Source organism: Branchiostoma belcheri, unplaced genomic scaffold, assembly GCF_001625305.1.
Source record: "Branchiostoma belcheri isolate BF01 breed outbred unplaced genomic scaffold, Haploidv18h27 scaffold16, whole genome shotgun sequence".
NCBI lineage: Eukaryota > Metazoa > Chordata > Leptocardii > Amphioxiformes > Branchiostomatidae > Branchiostoma > Branchiostoma belcheri.
Window position 1 is genome coordinate 2,625,156 of NW_017803046.1, and position 19,947 is coordinate 2,645,102.

Below are 19,947 nucleotides of genomic sequence, written 5' to 3' on the forward strand. Positions count from 1 at the left end.
TCCCGACGCCGGTAAAACCGCCGTACGCCTGAGGTGCTCCCCGCGGGACTATGTAGGCCGTTGGCCCGATGCTCCCTCTCTCTTTGCTGGTCCAGCGAGATCCTTTCGGTACATCGAGGATGGGGTGCGTTCAGAGCAGCGCTGGCTGTAACCGCTGCCCTGCCTGTAAATTCAAGGTTTCAGTGACCGACCTGCACGCTTCTATTGACACCACGCCGACGATCATAGAGGAGTACTCGGACGTTGTGTTAAAGTACCGCACGCCTTACTTCAGGGCGTCCGCTAAGGTAACGGTGCCGCCGATCCGCCGGGCGGGGAGATGGGCCGTGGGGTGGATACAGGCCTGTACGCACATGGAATTCTTCAACACGTACGGAAACATGGGCACGTAAGTTACCGTGTTATTCCCTCCACGTACCGTATATCATGCATTTCAAGCAGTAAATCTCTACGCTACACAGACGATGTTTATTTATAATCGTCAGCATGAGATTAACGGTCACACACACTTCAACACAACGCGCCGCGTCTAACACAACACCTCATAGCCTTACAACGCGGTATCTCAACCTGTATATTTCTTATCTACATGCTGTGTCTCTTCTCTTATCGTTTTTCTAGTTCCCCATTTCATGATGCGGTGTCGAGTAAGCGAATTATTTTAGAATATCCACAAACGATCACAAATTGTGCGTTTAAAAACAACCGGGACCCGGGTTGTAGTCGCGTTGAGTTGTTGCGAGTCATCTTCTCCGACAGCCAAAACATGGTGTGCAGTAAAAACAAATTGGTGATCATGAATTACTTCTTTGTATAGCCCGTGGTTATCTATATTGCACGATCAGTCTGGGTCCGACCTTAAATTAAAGTCCGAAGACCATCCTTCATTCTGTAACCTTCCGCCCTTCCGTTACCACAACTTCAAAACACGACTCTCTATCACAGTACGTCCTGTCCCCAACCATTGTCAACAAACAGAAACCGGAGACATAATATATATCTTGTGCGCTCTGAAACGCCACTTTTACGGCATCTAGGTCACTACGGGACATACGGCCATCAGTATGTAACCTGACACGCGAATAAGCATTCTCAGGATCCTAAATCTGGATTTAGAAGTAGAGACAGGAATGTCTCATTATTCTTGTCAATTAGCATCCTTGCTGTATAGATATCGTCAGTTGAAATGATCAGGGAGAGCTTTTTGATGTTCCACCATTTTAGATGCTGTTGATAGTATCTGTGAAATTTGAAGGACGCTCTTCTGTGTACATCCTGAATTAGGTACCACCAAGCAGGATGCGGCTTTCGAAGTCAAAACAAGCTTTGGTTATTTCCTCTGTACCACATTTTTTTCTTAGTAAAAAATGCCAGAATATTGGAAAAGTGTCCGCGTGCCTTTAATAGATCGTGCGTGAATTGTTTTCACGACTTTTCCTGTTACGTGAGTCCAAGTATTAGTCTGCACAGAAAGCGACTAATCTCTAGCTAGATTGCAAAACATCCCATACATAATGAAAGGGCAGTACAGCTAAAGGCAACGAGTTAGACTATTAACTACCCATTTCTCAGCAGTGTGGATTCACGGGAAGTTTCCAAACGCTGTTTTGCCCTTTTAGGGCAAAGGTCCTGGTGGCACAGTTACTATGTATACGGGCGCAGCCACAGCGTTTTCCCAGATGCGGACGGCTGTCAACCGGCCAGCCGGGATGACGCCGCTTTCTTTCGCCAAGCCTTCAGCGGGACGATCCATTAACTGCTGAGAAGGATCACTCTGTATTTACAAAGACATTTCTCTTGGATTTAGATAAAATCAGAGACTAAAATTACCTCCGAGTTAACCCTGTCCGCTGCACGTGTAAATATTGACACACATTCGGTCAGAAGCTGCGCCCCGTGCCTTGTTTCATTACTCCTCGCCATCACTTCAGGAACCAAATGTCGCTTCTCATGCAACATCTGCTACATATTCAATAAATCGCTACAGTGATTTTTCCTCCCGCCACGCTGAATAGCGTCCACCCCCGGTGCCGCGGTGAATGGAGAATCACCCCAGAACCGTGACCTAGGGGGCCTTGATCAGACGATAGTGCAAACCTTCCCATCCCGTTGCTATAGAAACGCAGTTGGATTGAGTAGGTCTGACTGAATATAATTCTCGTGTCGTGCGAAGGGTTGGAATTATGCCCGCGGGGTTTTCAGTAGGGACGCCTATCCCTTAATCTAAAGTGCGAAGACTTGGGACCCAGGGGACTTCTTTTTACATAATCTTATTCTGCACGGCAAGTGTCACATGTCGTCAGGCATAGGTGGAGGCACACTTCCAATGCGATTTCCAGTCTGGCAACTAGCGAACATTAGATTGTTTCCTCTCTTACATCAGTTCCGAAATGACTGCTACAGTCATGTACATGGAATGATCTATATCATCAATATATGACGATACCAAGTGTCTGAAACGTTCACAGCCAGCGATATTCATTGATTGAACGTTCTCTGTCCCGCCGTTAGAAAATGCTCCATTCTTTACTACAGAGTTATTTAATGTCCATGGCTTCACGGTCACGGCTGTACGTGCATTGTGGGTCTCAGTGGAGGCATTAGAAATTTTACGATTCACAGAAAATTGCCACAATCTAAATACGTCGTCCTCCGTTTACGGCGTCGCGATTTTGGTTGGCAAAATTAGTAATTGCAGTGCAGTTGTGTTTGATATTGGCCGCCATATTTCCCAAACGCACGACGTCGCGTGTGACGAATGTTTCGGACATGTGGGCAAGTTTGTTTTACATCTGCAAATTTCCGTTAATTGGCGAAACGAAAGTTTGTTGGGAGTTTCACCATCTGTTCTTCGACAGCAGAAAATTGGCGTCTACATAAATCCTTTGATAGCCAATAATGAACGTCCAATAGGTATCTAGCAACAGGTGGACCGGCTTTGGAATCTGCCTAATAGGCACTTACGCAGCCTGCACTTGGCGATGCGAGCACGTCGTTAAAATGTATTAATGTGATTTATTTTCCGTTATTACGTGGTAACTCTAACGTTAAATATATTCATTGTGTAGCTAGCGTACAATTGCTAGCGTAAGCTACGCTGAGTATAGCTTCTAGATGTACTATTGGCATATTAGCATTTTTCTGTTATCGTACAATAGGACTAAGATAGCTCCGTATATGCATAATTTCACTTTGCCATACAAATTACAGATTTTAAGGGTGTAACGTTATAGTTTTATAAGGTATATCAGCCCTGATAAACTCAAAATTGCTGTTTTATGCTCCCAGACAGTAATTGTGAAGGACTGTTAACTATCGTTGACCGCGAGGCTGTATCTAAAATAGTCTGTCCTTTTGGGGCCTTTCCCAGACTACGGCACCCTCTGTTGCGTTCCCGGCGGTTTTCCCTGCACCGCCATCCGACAGTTAATTACGCCTGTATCGATCTATTTACGACCCGATGGACGCCGTGCCGGTACAAAAGCCTGAGTGAGAACGTATTAGCACCTGACATGACCCCGCCATCAGATACAGCGGGATCAGGACTTCCATTACAGCGCCGGAGGCGGGAAAACAGCCGGCCGTGTCCTTGAGCGTGTATCAGAGCTGATGGAAGTTGAAAGACAGCCGATAGTAGCATGTATTCATGCTTAATCACTTCTATTCGCCCTTTCTGTACGCGGAAACACCTGGGAACAAGCGATATTGACAGAATATAGCTCTATTAGCTCTTGTGCATTCATTCTCCAACAAGGCTTGGGTTGTATCAAATCTTTTCTATTGAATGAGGAATCTTGCGGCTAAAACTCGTGAAGAATGATCAAATCGTATTTCAAGTTTTCTGAATACACTGGACTATTTTCAGTGCTGACTGTTTACACCGGTTTGGATGCTTTCGTGCGGAATGATATTTCGTTGCTGGAGTGATTCGGTCACATCTGACGTGTCCCCGTACACCTTCATCCCGTCAGCATCCCTTAAGAACTGTGTTGATTTATTATGGTACAATCCAATGGCAGACATGCCCAGAAGTTTGGCGCCCTTCTTAAGTAGACCCAGATAGTACTTCAAGCTATTTGATAGCTCTTAAGAGCCGGATTCCGCCCACGTGTTAAAGCACACGCTGTTGAAGATCGTGATATGTCAAGGTGTTTCTCACTCTACCCTCCCCCTCCCCCAGCCTAGAAGCGCACAAAGATCCCGCGGTTCAGCCATTCTGGCACTTTGTTTTATCAAATCAGCCCCTCCTACCTTCCTTAATGCGTTGCTGTCAGGTACAATATCTACACTAACTCTTACATAGTATATATAGACGATAACAGTTGCTTAGAACACTCTCCCTGGCTCCTCTTTGACTTTGAAGTATGACTTCACAGACTAGTCCAACACTAGATGTCCGAGGGGTGGCCTTTTATCATGTGGGAAAACAGTAGCGTTACTTAAAAGTCTTCAAATGGTTTTCTCACAAATGGACACTCCCTCCTGGGACCAGGCGTAAAAGCATGCACCGCTGCGCATATATGGCGCGTTTTAACGACATCACTTGATCTCACCACGTTCGTCGCACGTCTTTCATAGCTTATATGTACGCCGTATTTGACACAGAATCTGCAAGCCGTACGTGCTACTCGCGTATACACAAAGGATGTAATGAAAATAGCAGACATTTGTAAGTGATTGTAAATGTGGTTAGTGTTGTAGGGCATCGTTTCTAAGGCTGTGTATATAGCAACATTGTTCTATTTTAGTTTAAATAACTTTAAAAAGAACGGACATGCTTTGAATGCGTTTTTGTCATGTGTGAGAAAGAAGCCAACGACTAAACACTGAGATAGCTGCCAAGACCTTTCCGGCCTTTGCTAGAAACACAGCGTTTTACCGTTGATTTCATTAATGCACTTTGTGACAAGTACATGTACATACATGAACGTACCAATCAAATGCAATCAAATCGTATTACACTAGCTGGGGTGGGGTCATTTCAACTTCGTTTTACAACCTTTGATTTGCATTTTATCGTACTTTCCTCTATCAAACTACCTTTGCTTCTATTTGCTGCCTTTTTCCAAGATGCTCCTCTCCTGGGTTTAAAAATGAAGGAAACGTTGGGTTGTAGATATCATGGCAAGAGTTATCACTATCTTATATAGGAATCACATAGGACGGGGAAATATCAAGATTTTACCGTCCCCAGAAGGCACGTTCCATTTTCCAGTGAGTAGGTGTGACCTTTCTGCCACCGGAAAAGTAGTCCCCGGCGGCGGCACCAGCCCCTGACGACAGCTGATAATAGCCTGGCCTGACCTGGCGGGCCGCGGCATTAGCCTACTTACGGCAGCGCACCCGGTCATTAAATGGGACGGGATGGAAAGTGGTGAATAATGTAGGTCTGTGGGGGAATACTGCCGGTATCATCACCCGGAACAGGGCTCGAAGTTAATTTTTGGGGGAACAGGTGCACCCAACCTAAAAAAATTGGGTGCACAAATTTTTGGCTGCACCATATAAAATAAAATAAGTAGAATGTCAGCAAAAACTAATTAGAAAGAAAAGTACTATAACAAGGATATTTTTCTGACACTTAGATGTTCAGAATATGTTGTATACTACTATACATTTACAATGTAAAATGTAAACCTACAAAAAATATTTGGGTGCACTGGAGAGAGAAATAGATTGGTTGCACTAAGATGCAAATGCACCCAGTATTTCGAGCCCTGCGCCGTGTGTTTGAGGGAAATGTCATCTGTTGTCTCTCACTATTCTGGTTCATGCACGATCAGGGAACGTGTCAGTCAGGAGATCCTGGGTGAAATTTATAAGGAGCACCACATGTGAACTTTGCAGGCGGGCTTGGGTGAACTTTGGATGATCATCGTGTGATGGATGGTATTCATTTGAAGAACTTTCACGAATGAACTATTTTCTGAAGTAAGAGAGAAGCCTGGGTGACATCCGAGTTAATTTACAGTAGTCCAGGTACCCATGATGGTAGCAAAGTCATTGACAAGACAAAAGGATATTCACAAAAATGCACATTTACGCATATTATGTTTTTCTTCGATGTTGATACGAATATAATCTGATATTTTGCTTATACCATGGGTGTGCCTACTCTCCAAGCAGAGGTTTGGGTTAGGGGTTATTTTTGGCGTATTTTAAGGCTTTTTTTAGGCCAACGGTTGGGTGAAAAAAATTCCAGTGCAAAAAAAGAAACCCCGATTAAAAAAGCCTAAAAATACGCCCAAAATAACCCAAACCTGTGCTTGGAGAGTAGGGTATGCCGCCTTCTCCCTACCCTTTGCATGCAGTTGTCCCTATTTTAGGAAATCACATATAACTTGGAAGGTATTCAAGACGCGTTCTCCCACTTGGCACTTGGACTCCTAATTTGAAGCCCCGCCCTCCCCGGCAGGGTTAAACACATGCGATTGCAGCTGATTACAGAACGCGCGAGCACCATTAACATGCCCCAATTCAAAGGTGAACAGTCAACCGTCAAGTCTTACACTAACATGCACGGGTCGGGATCGTCTCTGATATGTGAACTTGACGACATTCAGAATATTGTCGCCATGATGGCGGATACGAAAGTTAGGGAACAGCTTCAAAAGTACTTTGCGATCGAACACACAATGTATAGCATGTAGTAGATAACCAAGATTATGTAATGTATTCAAGGAAATGCTATTGATTTATGCAATTTTTTAATTCAAAGAAACAGATTTTGAAAGCACGACATAAATTCTTTATTGATTTTCCAAATCTAACGCTACTATAAATGCATGACTGATTTGTGTTTTATTTTTGTAGCCTTGCACTTTACCTCCCGTCGGCTCGCTTTACCCGGCTGCCTCCCGGCGTATCGCATCCTTAACTCTTCTTACAGCTCCAAATGTCAGAGAGAAATTTGGCTCCGACTCAGAGGATCTCAATTACAGGGTGGTCGATCCCATATTTGAGCTGATTCCACTTGATTGCAGTCTTCGCCAAGGCCGGGTGTATTTTCGTGTCGGTGCGCCGAACGCAGCTCATAGATCATCCACGCTAGCGGGCAAGGACCCGGCAAAATGATAGCTTTGACTAGGCGCTTTGGTCCACCAGATACCGCGGTGGATGAACAGAGACGGGGGGAATAAAGGTGATGATCCCTTTGAAGTGCATTGAAAGAAATGTCTTTCATCTCATTTCGTGTGTTCCTAATGTTATTCCCGTGAGTTCGGCATTGTCTTGTCCGTGGTGCCTAATGAAGCATGTGGATGTTACAATTTTGAAGACAGAGCGTGGAAAGAGTTGGAAATTTACTGTCTATACTCATGACTTGACCTATACTTTCGCTGAGGTTTTATAATTAATTCGATGATCCCTTAGCTTTGCATCTATAAACTCAGCGCTAGGGTACATGATGGTATATTCTTTGGGTGTTGGGTTCCTAATTGCCTAACACGATCTAACCTCTGAGCGTTAGATATTTGAAGAATCAGTGAGCAAATAGAAGAGTTGAGAATTCAACTTAATGTAGAAGGGGTAACATCAGAATTAAAAAGTTGCGTCAGTATTAGTGTGAAACGTGAAATGAAACAAGTACTAAGGGAAAAGACATGTAAAAAAGAAATCGCTCGGTTAACGGTCACCACTTAAATCGTTGTTATACAGTAATTCGAAAAAAACTGCGTTACTTACATATATAACGCCAAGTTATCCTACTCATAACACAGACCGTTTGATAAATGAGAGAAGAGAACCAGTTCCTTCCCTGTTCTCCTCGGATGTAACGCATATCGTTCTATCCTATAAATATGACTTGGTTACTTGAGTGAACATGTCATCTGGCCCCCTGCGGCGCTAGTTAAAGCGCAACACACAATTACCTCTTATACAGAGAAATCCAATAAAGTACGCCGAAATAACCTTCGCTATCCCCATCACTTGTGATAAATCACCCTTAATAAGGACGTTTTTAATAACAGCTTAGACTTGCCCGTGTACTGCTCCTAGAAATGCATATGAATCTTAGTCATGAAGCATATATAGGACATTAGTAAGAAAAGCGCTACTTGAAAAATATGAAAATTAGTTGGAACTATGAATATTTGAGAGTTAGATGCTAGTCACAGACCTAATGCTTATTGTATGTCCGTGCCAAAATTGTACATGTATGATCACACAAGTGAATAGATTTATTCTGATGAGTTATGCCCATACTCATAGTCATTCCTGAGTCAAGTTGTAAAGACTCAAAGAGGCCATCTATATCAGGGCATTACAACCATCCCTCAACAGAGACGGAGGGCGCCACAGACTTTCTGCAACCTATGATCTACTGCTCACGGAGTCCGCGTGACGTCACGGAAGCGGTGGATTGTTCAAAGACTGGAGTTGTACAGTCGAAAATTTCAATTTCATGTGTTGGCAATTGCAGTTCAAACTCTTTTCATACCGACTCAGGTTTTACTTGCCGTACATGTACACGGTTTGAAACGGCCGTGTACGATGAATAACAATCCAAAGATTGTGCGCTTTCTAACCCCATCAGGATACATCAGCGCACGGTGAATGCAAAACGCCTTTCCGTGTGATAGGGAATTCACCTTGTTCGTGAAGAAATGGCGCCATGATTAGGGTTGTTTGTACGGCGTCGTCTGTGCATGTCTCTGTCGTCTGTTGCGCACAGAATCATCAGGGGGAATGTGCCAAGGTTTGCTATCCCCGTGTGAGTGTGAAAAGGAGGATGTAAATTAAAAGTTGTGACGTTGTGGACTACACCGACTTCAAAATAGTCGTGTTGAGTTTTGGAAGCCTATTTCTACTGATGCAAAGATTTAGAAGTCTTTGCTAAAATAATGCCCCATACTACTTTTCCACAGCACACGTTGCCTTAAGTTCGTCCTTTCTTCAAATCCTTTAAGGTTTGAACCTGATATGTTGGAACAAGGGTTATTTGTCTGGCTTGAGCACTCAGTAAGCTGTCGTCAGTATCAACAACTGCGTACGGCTGCTAACTGAACAATGTTGGTGGGGTCACGTGGCAGTGGATCTATTTGTTTATATCGTCAGCACGAGGAAGGACGAATATGTCCGTTGTGGGCTTGTGAGACGTCCAATCTGTGTGTTCTTTACACAGTGTTGGGTCCTGGGTATGTTGGGCTTGTAAGTGCCAATGGGTAGTAGTGACTCTGCAGTCCCTCCCAGGATTTGTAAAACTGGCTGCAACGTGCTAGACATAAGCAAAACGCCGATGGACAGAGCAGACAGACAGGTAAAGCATGTACATGACAGAAAGCCAGAAATAATACAACCTTTTAGTTCTTGGCTCGCCGCCTTTTGGGGCATCACCAAATTCTGTAATGAGCACATGCGGTGATAAAAGTAGCTGGCAGCACAGGTTGGCATTGCATCTCGAACATGGGAAAGGGCGAGATCAGTCAACCTTGAGGGGGGGGGGTAGGTAGGGATACTAGGGAAGGGAGGCTGGTGGTTCAACTAGCTATTTAGGAACCGAATAAGAGTTCCCAATGGGGTCAAATACTTGTGGTTCTCATTCGCCTGTACAATTGTGTATTAGAGAGCAAAATAAGTGGGTATTCAGTACGAAAGTATGGGCTTCGGAGACAATCAAAAGAAGTAATTTGCTCCGGGTAAAAGAAGATAACATCTATCAGCAGGTAAAGATAGGTTGGTGCTGAGGAGACGAGAGGCTAAGATCAAAGCTATAATGTACAGAGGTCAGCACTGATTGGCACTTGTGTGGTTTCACATGCGTGCGCGTCTGAGGATGAAACTAATGAAATAGCTACCTTGTGAAGCACAGCTGTACTCTGGGAAGTAATTGGGTATCTGAGGTCTAGAGGTCCCGCCCAGGAACTTTTATTCGCTCTTTTTCTGCAACAAAACATCGGTAAAGCATGGTACAACGGTGCATTTCGTTCTTTGTTCTCCTCTTATTTGTCCAATCAGACCAGCGTTTAATTTTAGCTCTTTTTGTGTGACAAAATATCGGTAAAACCTAGTACAACTGTGTCTCCCGTTCTTTGTTCCCCTATCAATTGTCCAATCAGACTTGCGTTTTAGCTAAAACTCTCCAATCTGATTGGACGAGAGCAGAACAACACAAGAGATGTCATCGCGAAACGTTTCCTTTGAAAATCCCACCACTGCCACCAGCAGAGACGAACTACGCGTATGAAAAGACACAAACTCAGAAAACACAGCATTCGGAAGTAACATCAATAAGCATTATACACGAGAAGCCTTCCGAACTTGTGCCACTTAAGTATGTAACCGTTGTCTGTATATATGACGAATCTAATTGGTACCACTGCGCCTCTGATCCTGTTTACGTAATTGCGTGTGCTCCGTGGTACGTCCCCTATTGTTTATGATGGAGTGGGGACCAGGTTTTCCGCTGTCCCCTCATCACTCACTCGTCCTAATAAACTGCCACAGCTCGTACTACGGCCCATTCCTTATTTAACATCTCATTTGTAATCTTTTCAATTTCGTCTCGGGGCGGTTAGGATCCAGATGTGTCTTTTATTGATCGTGGTTGTCCTGGGGTGGGGATCGTGCGTTTGCTCTTTTGGGACTTGTTAACTGGGAAAACAACTTGGGGTGCAGGACTTTAGCCCCTATCACACGTAGCCGAATGTGGCCTCCTGAACACTGTCGAACTCCCCCCAACCAGGCTTGGGAGTAGGTCGGGAGCAAGGTTGGCTGTGGTTGGCTGGTGTTCGGCGAGGTCGGCTACTGTTCGGCTGCTCCAACCGAATGTTTCAAAATGTTGGCTTGTGTTCCGGGGAGTAGATCAGCAGTGGTCGGGTGTGATTGGGAGTGGAATTTGACGCAAATTTTACTCAAATTTGATTCGATTCACATTAAGGTAGGCGTAGCCTAAACATGGTCAGACTACTCCGGATCCTAGGAAACCTTGGTTGGTTGGTTGGCTGGTTGATGGTCGGGGGAAGGCTCTGAATGTCTGGTGACAGGGGCTTGAGAAAGACACGGGAAACGCTCAGCAAAATAACAGATGGCACTTCCCTGCCCGTAACTCATACACCAGATGCTAGTAAGAAATGTTGCATAGATACTATAGTTAACTCATTTTCACGGACCAACCAATGGCTACACCATGATATCAGGTATTTAATATTCTATTTAGGTACAGGACCTTTGACTTGTTCCTCGTCTGAGACAGGAAACCCATCCGCACTCTGACGTCATCAGCCGGTGGGAGAGCCGGGCTAGCTATCATGACTAGAATTAACGAGTCATCATACATCATCACTGTCTTTTATAGATAACGTTTTGTATTACAACTTCTTCTGATTCTGACTCCCTCTGATGTACAGGCCATAGAGGAGATACTGATCCAAGACAAGACTTTGTAATGATGGCGTCCAGCCAAGTTGAAACTACAATATGGGGCCAAAATGTTAAATGAAGTCACCTCTTTTGTTGCTACGCGTACCCTTCACGGTCACCGCATAGTTAGAAAGATGCGTTTCTAAATTTTAAGTTATCCTGCTCAGATTAGCCTGGATGCCAGACCCATAGCACACTAGGCCCAAGTGCACACTGAGATATTTTGGGTCCAGTGTGCTATGGGTCTGGCATTCAGGCTAGCCCAGATCATGGAGGTAGAATTGAACATTCTACCTCCATGCTCAGTATACACGAAACAGATTGTGAGAAAAACTGTCCTGTCCTAGAATGAGATGAAAATTGACAAGCATCCACGACACGGAACATCTCCGCACCACCTGACCTAGTTCCGTCTAGACTACACCATCTATTTCCATCATAACACCGAGATTGAACATTCCTGAAATGATTCGTGGATCAGGACCTTGATCCAGATTTATCCAGAAAATTCAATCACATCTCGCGTCGTCCAAAACTTTCGTCCATGCAAAAAATCCGGTTGAAAACTTTTAGTTACCTTGGTTATCGATTATATGCACCCACCCCCACACATGAAGGCACGTACAACACAATCTCCTTGCCGTAGGTAAGAACTCGATAGAGTCGTCCGTGATAACTATCGGACCTGAGCCGCTGCCTTTGCCAAACCGAGATTACAGTTTCCCTGGAGGAGGGCTTACCTGCTACTCAGAATCGTGTTCGACAAGCGGGTAACGACGAAGTTGAACGTCTCAGGAAATATTGAGTTTCTTTACGGCGGCGGCTGGAGGGATAATAAAGGCACACGTCTCTGTCAATATCACCTGGGTAGTTATCTGTACGGGATTATAGTACGGGGGAATCTGGAATCAGGGCGTCAGTTGATGTTTTCTTCTATGGTTAACAGATACGACTTCGTTCTAAAAACTTTTTTAGGGATAATGTTGGTAGGTATTCTTGTGTACGTGCTTTAGGCCACAGCAAGTAAATTTTATGGATGATATTATCCATCGACTACAAATCTAATGCGAAAACGCCAAGAGAAAACAAGGCGGGCAAAGAAAAACAAGATTCGTACGTTTTCAAATTTTTCTAGAGAGCAACAAGATGTCTTGTTTTTTTTTCTCAAAATCAGTCAGGCGAAAATTAATGCGCGCTCATGCATAAATATTGCTTGCTGTGGCGTAAACTGAAGATATTTATTTCCCATCCGGAAATCCAATAAGACATTAGAGGCTACATGTGTTGCCAAAAGCTCCTCTTTACCGAGAATTTTGGAGATTTTGAAACGTTCCCTTACCGATGTGCTCGTTACCGGCTCCACAGCTTGTGACTTGCCACCTGGATTCGTAATGGATTTTGAGTTGACCCACTTTGATCCTCGGGATTATGGAAAATTTGCCGGCGCATATTAACGCGTCCTGTTGGCACCGTTAACGTATCCCTAACGGATGAAAAACTCCGGGCTTTGACAAGCGGTAATCTGCTGAGTTGATGGAAATCGTGATTTGGCATTTGTGAGAAAATCCGAGGGAGTCTATCAGGACGTTTAGAGGTCTAAAGTGTTCCGTCTGGGGAAAGATCGCAGTCTGAGAAGTAAATCTGACGTCGTGTCAACCACTTCAACAACTCATCACCACTCCCTTGTGAAAGAGCTTCTAAAGTTCACGGAAACTTTTTTATAAGTGTGAAAGTTACTTGCAAGAAACGTTTTCCCAGTCTTATTCGGGTCTATCGTACTATAGAAATATTATGCAGATAATTTATGAACGCAATAAAATGTAAAAAACGAAACAATTATGACATAGAAAGTCATAAAACGTGATAACTTACTGGCATGGGTGTTTTCCTTTCTTTTTTGATACCAATACATTCACAAACCCTGGTATTACATGTGTATGTATTCTCTCCTTTCGGCTATTTCGAATATTTTCCAAACTTTGACGGTGGCTTTGCCACTCCTCCAGTTATTATTACATTTGTACTTTACTAGTATGTTATAAAATATTAATGCTGCTATACATATATCCCACCATGTCGTAAAAATGGACCAATAAGCTTGAGGCTCTCGAAGAACTCAATCGTTTTAAGACTTTAAGAATTTATTTAGGAAATCCATTAGTGTTGTGCCCGCGAGTAACTCACACTATCCACACAGTAACTCACACAGAAGTAATTCTCACGTCGTACACCACTAATACCACACGTACATCATCTCCAGGTAATGTCTGTGCCTTATAAAGTCTAATTCCCCTCGCCAGCACATATTCCGCCTCCGCTACTTTGTACTGAGGCGACAGCAAAGAAGGGCTGAGGATATAATAAATACTGCGTGTCTGTCTCCTTGTAATTTTCTTTCAATCTGTATCACGCACTGGTAAGGAATGTTCTAGATTATACGCCATACACTAGTATTGTTGCAAAATGTATCTGTACCCATCGTACTACTTTTGTGTGGTATTATGTTATAGGGAACAGAACGGTCGATTAGTTAGACAGTTGGAGTTTCAGCGTTCGCATAGGTCTATTCTGATATCCGTCAACGCCATAGAAAGAATAGATGGATTACCCTTGAGGTTGTAGTTATCTAGTCAGAGCAGTATTGTTCATTAAGGGTTTTCCGGAAACATGCTAACGATTTCTGATGCAATCATTAAACCCGTGCGTCCCTCGGCGGTACCACAGATGATTTCTGTCCTTTATTGAATTTTCCCGAGTCCATGGAGGAGATCTGGTGTTGGAATAATGAATAGAAATGTGACATTTGGGGAAGATTCGGCAAACCTACGTGCGCGAGTAGATTACATGTATTTACATATTGTAGACTGTGGTTACATTTTTACTCTGTGAAGGAGGTATCCCTACTGCAGGAGTATTGTGGTCAGTCAGTTTTTGTGTTCGCAGCTAAAACACATTCCTCTGTTAAATCGGCATGTAATTTTATACGTCGTCTGCAAGCATGTCCGTAATCATGCACGTAGTTTTATCTTGTATCTTGCAATGTAATATTTCAGAAGCACCCCCACCCCTATTGGACTGGCCGAAAAAAAAACGTTGTTTTGAATAGCGGGAGGGGGGGGGGGACTAGTTTCCTTCAGGTAGACGTTCACTTGGTTTGACAATAACAAACGTCTTATACGTGTGGAAATATAACACTTTCAAAGCAGTAAGTCCTGAGGGCACCACAGCATTAATGAGAAACTGTTTTAATACGCACTAATTATCCGGCATTACTTCATTCCTCGCTTCTTCATTAAAAAGATATTAGAGATTAATGAAGAAACCGCCGCTGTTAGTAGATGGCTGCCGTCATACAGGAAATAACCAATACAAAGTCATTAATGTGTTTTACGTGCAAAGTAGTTAAGAGTTTGCAAAAGCACACTGGTTGTGAATACTCTGTACATCAGTCTTGGGAAAGTTTTGTGATTTGTTTCCAATGTTATTATTCTAATTTCGAAGGTCTGAGCTGGATACATCCACTTAGTTTTGTAAATGTTAACACACCAATTCAGCATATGCGCTGCTAGAAGTGTTTGACATGCTATTGAAACCTGAAATGTATGCATGTATGAATGAACAAAAACATAAACCATTACTACTAATATGCTTGAGTACGCCAGGGCTGAATGGCGTAAAAAACATGAATAAACATTTGTGAAGCTTAAGAATATACATTACATGATCCTTACGTTGTTAGGTCGTCCCTTTATGACAAGAGACAAAACAAAGTAGAGCGAAGGTGAAATGATCCGTGAATAGTGCAATGAGATTGGCCGTAATGTTTCGTATTATTCAACAAGGCGGTGGAAAGAGTACCTTGGGAGAGAGAGGAAATACCAACATAACTGCGGGGGGAAAGCTGCGTATTTGCAGACATTTCCCAAGAGGGTTGCATTAGTTTGGCGGAGTGTTAGGAGGCGGCATTATGCGCGGCCACGTGGGGAAACAGAATCGATACGAACAGACGCCTTCTAACAGGAAACAATGCGGCGGTAATTGCTCTACAGGCCCGGTAAAGCACGGCCAAATCCGCGGGAACGACCCGAATATCCGGGACATTAACTCCGGAAGTAGGAAAATACGATGAGCGCAGCGGCGTGTGGCGGGGTGAAGGAGTTTGTGATGTATCTACACAAGTATGGACACAAGCGGGATTCAATATACAACCACGTCAACACAGGTGAAGACATTACAGTAAATACAACCATTGGAAGGTACAGACACAACAACCAACATTTCAGTAACATTTCAGCTCAATTCCTCATTCCATTTTAAAACCTGAATCAACAATAATTAGATAGATACATTTATTTATCCAACATCGGATGATTGAAAATATGAGTTGATGTTGGACAAAGAAACTGAGTTGCATCAAGAGAAAAATTCCCAACAATCTATTTCAGCACCAAGGACAGGTACAGTAAAGTTGTGCGCAGAAAAAAATGCAATCTCTCCAAACGAGGAGAAAAATGACGACATCAGCCACTCATTACATGCTGCCCAGGGATATACCCGCTTAACGTCGCCTCAGCTTCTTCTTATCTTATCAAAGACAGCTTGCAGTGCTTTCGTCTGACGGGCAGCAGGACCGCCCTGGCTGACTGCCCGTCCGTCGCCGCGGGCGTTCTCTCAACCCTTCCCTTAAAAGCGCTATCTCACCAGCGTGTGCGTCAAACCTCAAGTCAAATTGACGTGACAGCGATCGCGTAAGACGTTAGACGTGGGTGTTACGTAGGCAGACAGGCAGCGAGAATCGCGACGGGACTCTTTTTTACCAAATGAAATGCTTGCCTGAGAGGATGTCTGCGACGTGATGTATTATATTGACGTCTTTCTCCGCAGATGGGTCTCAAATGGATTTACAAGTTGTTAAGCTGTGATATTTTTCTACAAAAGGGACTGGACTAGGAAAAACGATAAAGTCTTTGTTTTATTAGCGAAGAGGCGGCCGTCGTCGCTAGTGCGTAAAGTACGGAAAACCAGTATGTTCAGTCGCTCGGGAAAATATACGGTGACGTTTTTACATGATGGTGATATCTGTCAGCTGTGCATGCCGCTGGTATTACTGCTGCTGAACCGTGGTAACCTTTCCCACACGCACAAGTTAACATCTGCGACTTTTATTTGGTTTACTCCGAGTAGGAAAAATGATTTTTCTAAGTTTATAGGAAATTGTTTCTTTGTTATGTGGGGTTATTAGATGTTTCTCAACGATTCTTTTGAGGTTTTGTCTTACTGTACTGATCAGAGCGCTAATATGTACAACTCTGTTTTTTGTCTTTTCTGCAGTTCCAGTTGGGAGATACCATCTCTGAAGACAGGGGAGTACAAGATGATCAGTGATTCTGACGGCGTGCTGTACCCGTGGTACGGCGCTACCACGGAGGTGGCGGTAGTGGAAGGTCCCACGCACAGCCCTCTGAAGGTAGAACTCAGCATGAACGACAATTTCTACCCCTCCGTGACGTGGGACACCCCCGTTAGCAGTGGAAACTTCCCACACTTGACCCGGATAACACGTGACCAGGGCTTCACCACTTGGTTGGCCGTTATGAACCTGGACTCCGGGGAAGTGCGCCCGCTTAGGACTATCAAGTGGAGAATGAGGCTGCAGATCGAGGTGGAACCGCTAGAGGACGCAGGCAAGCGGGCCCGTCTGGTCGGCACGGGGAAACAAGAACAGCCGTACATTCTGACAAACAACCAGCCGATCCCGGAGACGGCGCTGAGGAAACCGAACGCGAACGATGCGCAGATGCTGGTGTGGAGGCCGCAGAAGGGCCCGCCGGTGGTCGTCGTGCCGCCCAAGGCGCAGCGATGACGCCAGCTGTTCGGCCATGCCGGTCTAGCCGCTGCCAGGGCCCGCAACAAGTTACCTGTCCCGCCCACTCTCGAGTCCATTGTCGAAGATTCGGAAGAAAATATCGATCAGGAAACTGATTTGTGATATCGGCTACGTCTAAAAAAAGCGTTCAGTTACGGACTATGCAAATTGTCATATCCCCAAGAACAAGCGCAAAACCACATTTCAGTCCTTCTTAGCGGCAATTCGGTTGTCTCTATGTAGTAAAGCACCTTACAGTTGGGTCAAATCAAAACAAATGGAGGGGTGGGGCGAAATAAAAGGGTGCGAAATCAGTACCCCATGTGTATTGACCGGAGGCAGCAGGCATTGTGGGAAATATCAACATCTTTCGTTCCGAACTAATGAACCGGCATGGCCAGAACAAACATGGCGGACGTCTCAAGCAGAGGCTGCCATCTTGAATTCACTAAATGGATCGTGCTAGCATGGCCATATATTGTACATTCGTACACTCTTAGGAGTGTTACTCGAAAAGAATACTGATTTTATGAAGAATGTACAAATACTCTGAATGGTGTGCGAATATGAATTATCAGTGTTAAGTATTATATGCAACAAACCTCGGCGAGGGATAATTATTTATATTAGTTGCAATTATTGATGCGATGTCTGGGATACTAGTATTGGATTTCATGTGGAAAGACAGGCGCCATTTGCAAATTGTGGTGTTTCTGCCGTACACAACAGTTGAAGAAGAAAAAAGCAAGAGTCATCCAAATTTGTCATTTCTCAGGTTCCAGTGCATTCGTCAGAATACGCAGTAAATGGGGTGAATGCAATCTGAGAAATAATGCTGTCTTCTTGCCCAATAACGGACATCACATATTTTCATGTGCCCCAATGACTTGCCTTACTTGTACAGACGTGAATCTTGACATCATTAGTGCACAGTATGTGACAATGCCTTGTGCACAGTTACATTGTTCACCATTTCAGGCTCAGACTACGTTATTGTGATTGTCATGGACAATAAGTTGGAAGTGTGTCGCCCATAGAACAGATCACAGGATGTGACATTCTGCCTGTGCCAAATGCAGTACGTGTATGTACCTAAGCGTCCTCAGGGCAATTTAACTATCAGAGGATGTTTCTCGAAAGATTGACGTATCTACAGTGTCCATTTCTGTTAGCCTGCATCAAATGGAACTAAAGAATGGGCCAATACTCCTACTCATTAGATTTCATCTCGATCAATTACCATCTCCTCTGGCACATAACGAATCATCCCCACATCGCTATGTCCTCTGGCACTTAACAACGAATTACCCCTTAGTACAGTCTGATAACACACAAACGACGTGTTCTTGGCAGAATTACGGGTCTGCATGTAACCATAACTGTTACAAATGTTACATGAGAAAGGTCCACCGTACTTCCATTTTACTGAACAATCAATGTTGTTTTCAGGCATGGGTCGTCCACAGTTAGCGGCGCCATATTTTTGTCATTACTACCCGAGTTTGAACATCAACGAATAACGATTGGAACAAGGAGCGAGATGAAAATGTCATTGAAATTGACTTCAAAGAAATACCGTTGCGATGAGTCCATATGGCTCATATGTTTTATGGTTGCGTTTGTCTATATTCAAATATGCAACTTGTATAGACAGTTTGGCTCATTCTAACGATAACGCTATAAGTTTTTGTTCAAAATAATCTAGATTCTCCTGAATCATAACATGACAAAGTATTTATTTATTTTATAAATGTGCATTCATCGTGGGTTGGTATTGGATGTGTAAACATTTGCATCTTATTTTGTACCTACCCACTGCAATATTACCATGACAAATGTGCTTGTAATGTTCTTTATTTATTTAACTTATTATTTTAGATTGAAAAAGCTGTTCAAACGGTCGCTTTATGCCTGTGCAATAACATACCATGTGCTGTTGAAAATAAGGTCTTATTAAGCCAGATTCGTACAGGAATTGGACACATCGCCATACACTAGGACATTCACTAATTAAAACATGTTTAGTCTTTTAAAGGTATTCAACAAATGCTGTATGTTTTCTCTGTTTTTGCTTCAAGATTTTTCAGATACACTGATGTTTGTAAGGACGATGATGGCCGTGGTTTATTATTATTAGTATTTATATTGTGTAGAGAGCATGCCTTTTTGTTGTGTATATAATATACCACTTCCAGAATTGCCATGAGGCCTGCCTATGTAGAAAGCTAAAATTGATTCGAAGTTTGATTTGGCACTGATATGTTGATTATATGTTGTCCCTATGCCTAGTAGTTTTAATTCTATGAATTCTAGACTGTACCAGGCATATATACGTACTACAATCGGTACACATAGCCTGATATATGTGTGTTGACTTGTGTAATTAAATGACGTGTGTTGCAAGAATTCGGTGCTAGAAATGTGTGGATATCTAGAAAAGAATGTACAAATCCAGTTCGGTTCGTTTCCGATGCAGGACCGTACGTGCTGAAGAATTTCGGTTGTTTTCTGATACTTGTAGTCTCGTGTGTGACTTCTTTACAAGTAAGATTTTAGCTGAGCTCTTTTTCAACGGTCGGACTTAAAATCATGGTGCTATACGTAAAATACAGTTTTCCTTTGGTCCACCGGGTAGTCTGTCTTTATTTGGCGACTCCTCAGGGGCGGAGGCATTTGTGTAAGTACTACGATCGCTTTGAAAGAATTTCAAAAATTGCACA

General features: G+C 43.5%; 1 protein-coding gene across 1 annotated transcript; it reads left to right on the top strand.

The window, feature by feature from the left end:
- The first annotated feature begins 42 nt into the window (after window positions 1–42).
- On the top strand, window positions 43–19,195 carry LOC109466139 (protein FAM78B-like). The gene is made up of 2 exons (XM_019763785.1): window positions 43–388; window positions 16,693–19,195. Exons 1-2 carry the CDS (start codon window positions 69–71, stop codon window positions 17,222–17,224), a joined length of 852 nt encoding a protein of 283 aa, XP_019619344.1. The 5' UTR covers window positions 43–68; the 3' UTR covers window positions 17,225–19,195.
- Window positions 19,196–19,947: the final 752 nt, after the last annotated feature.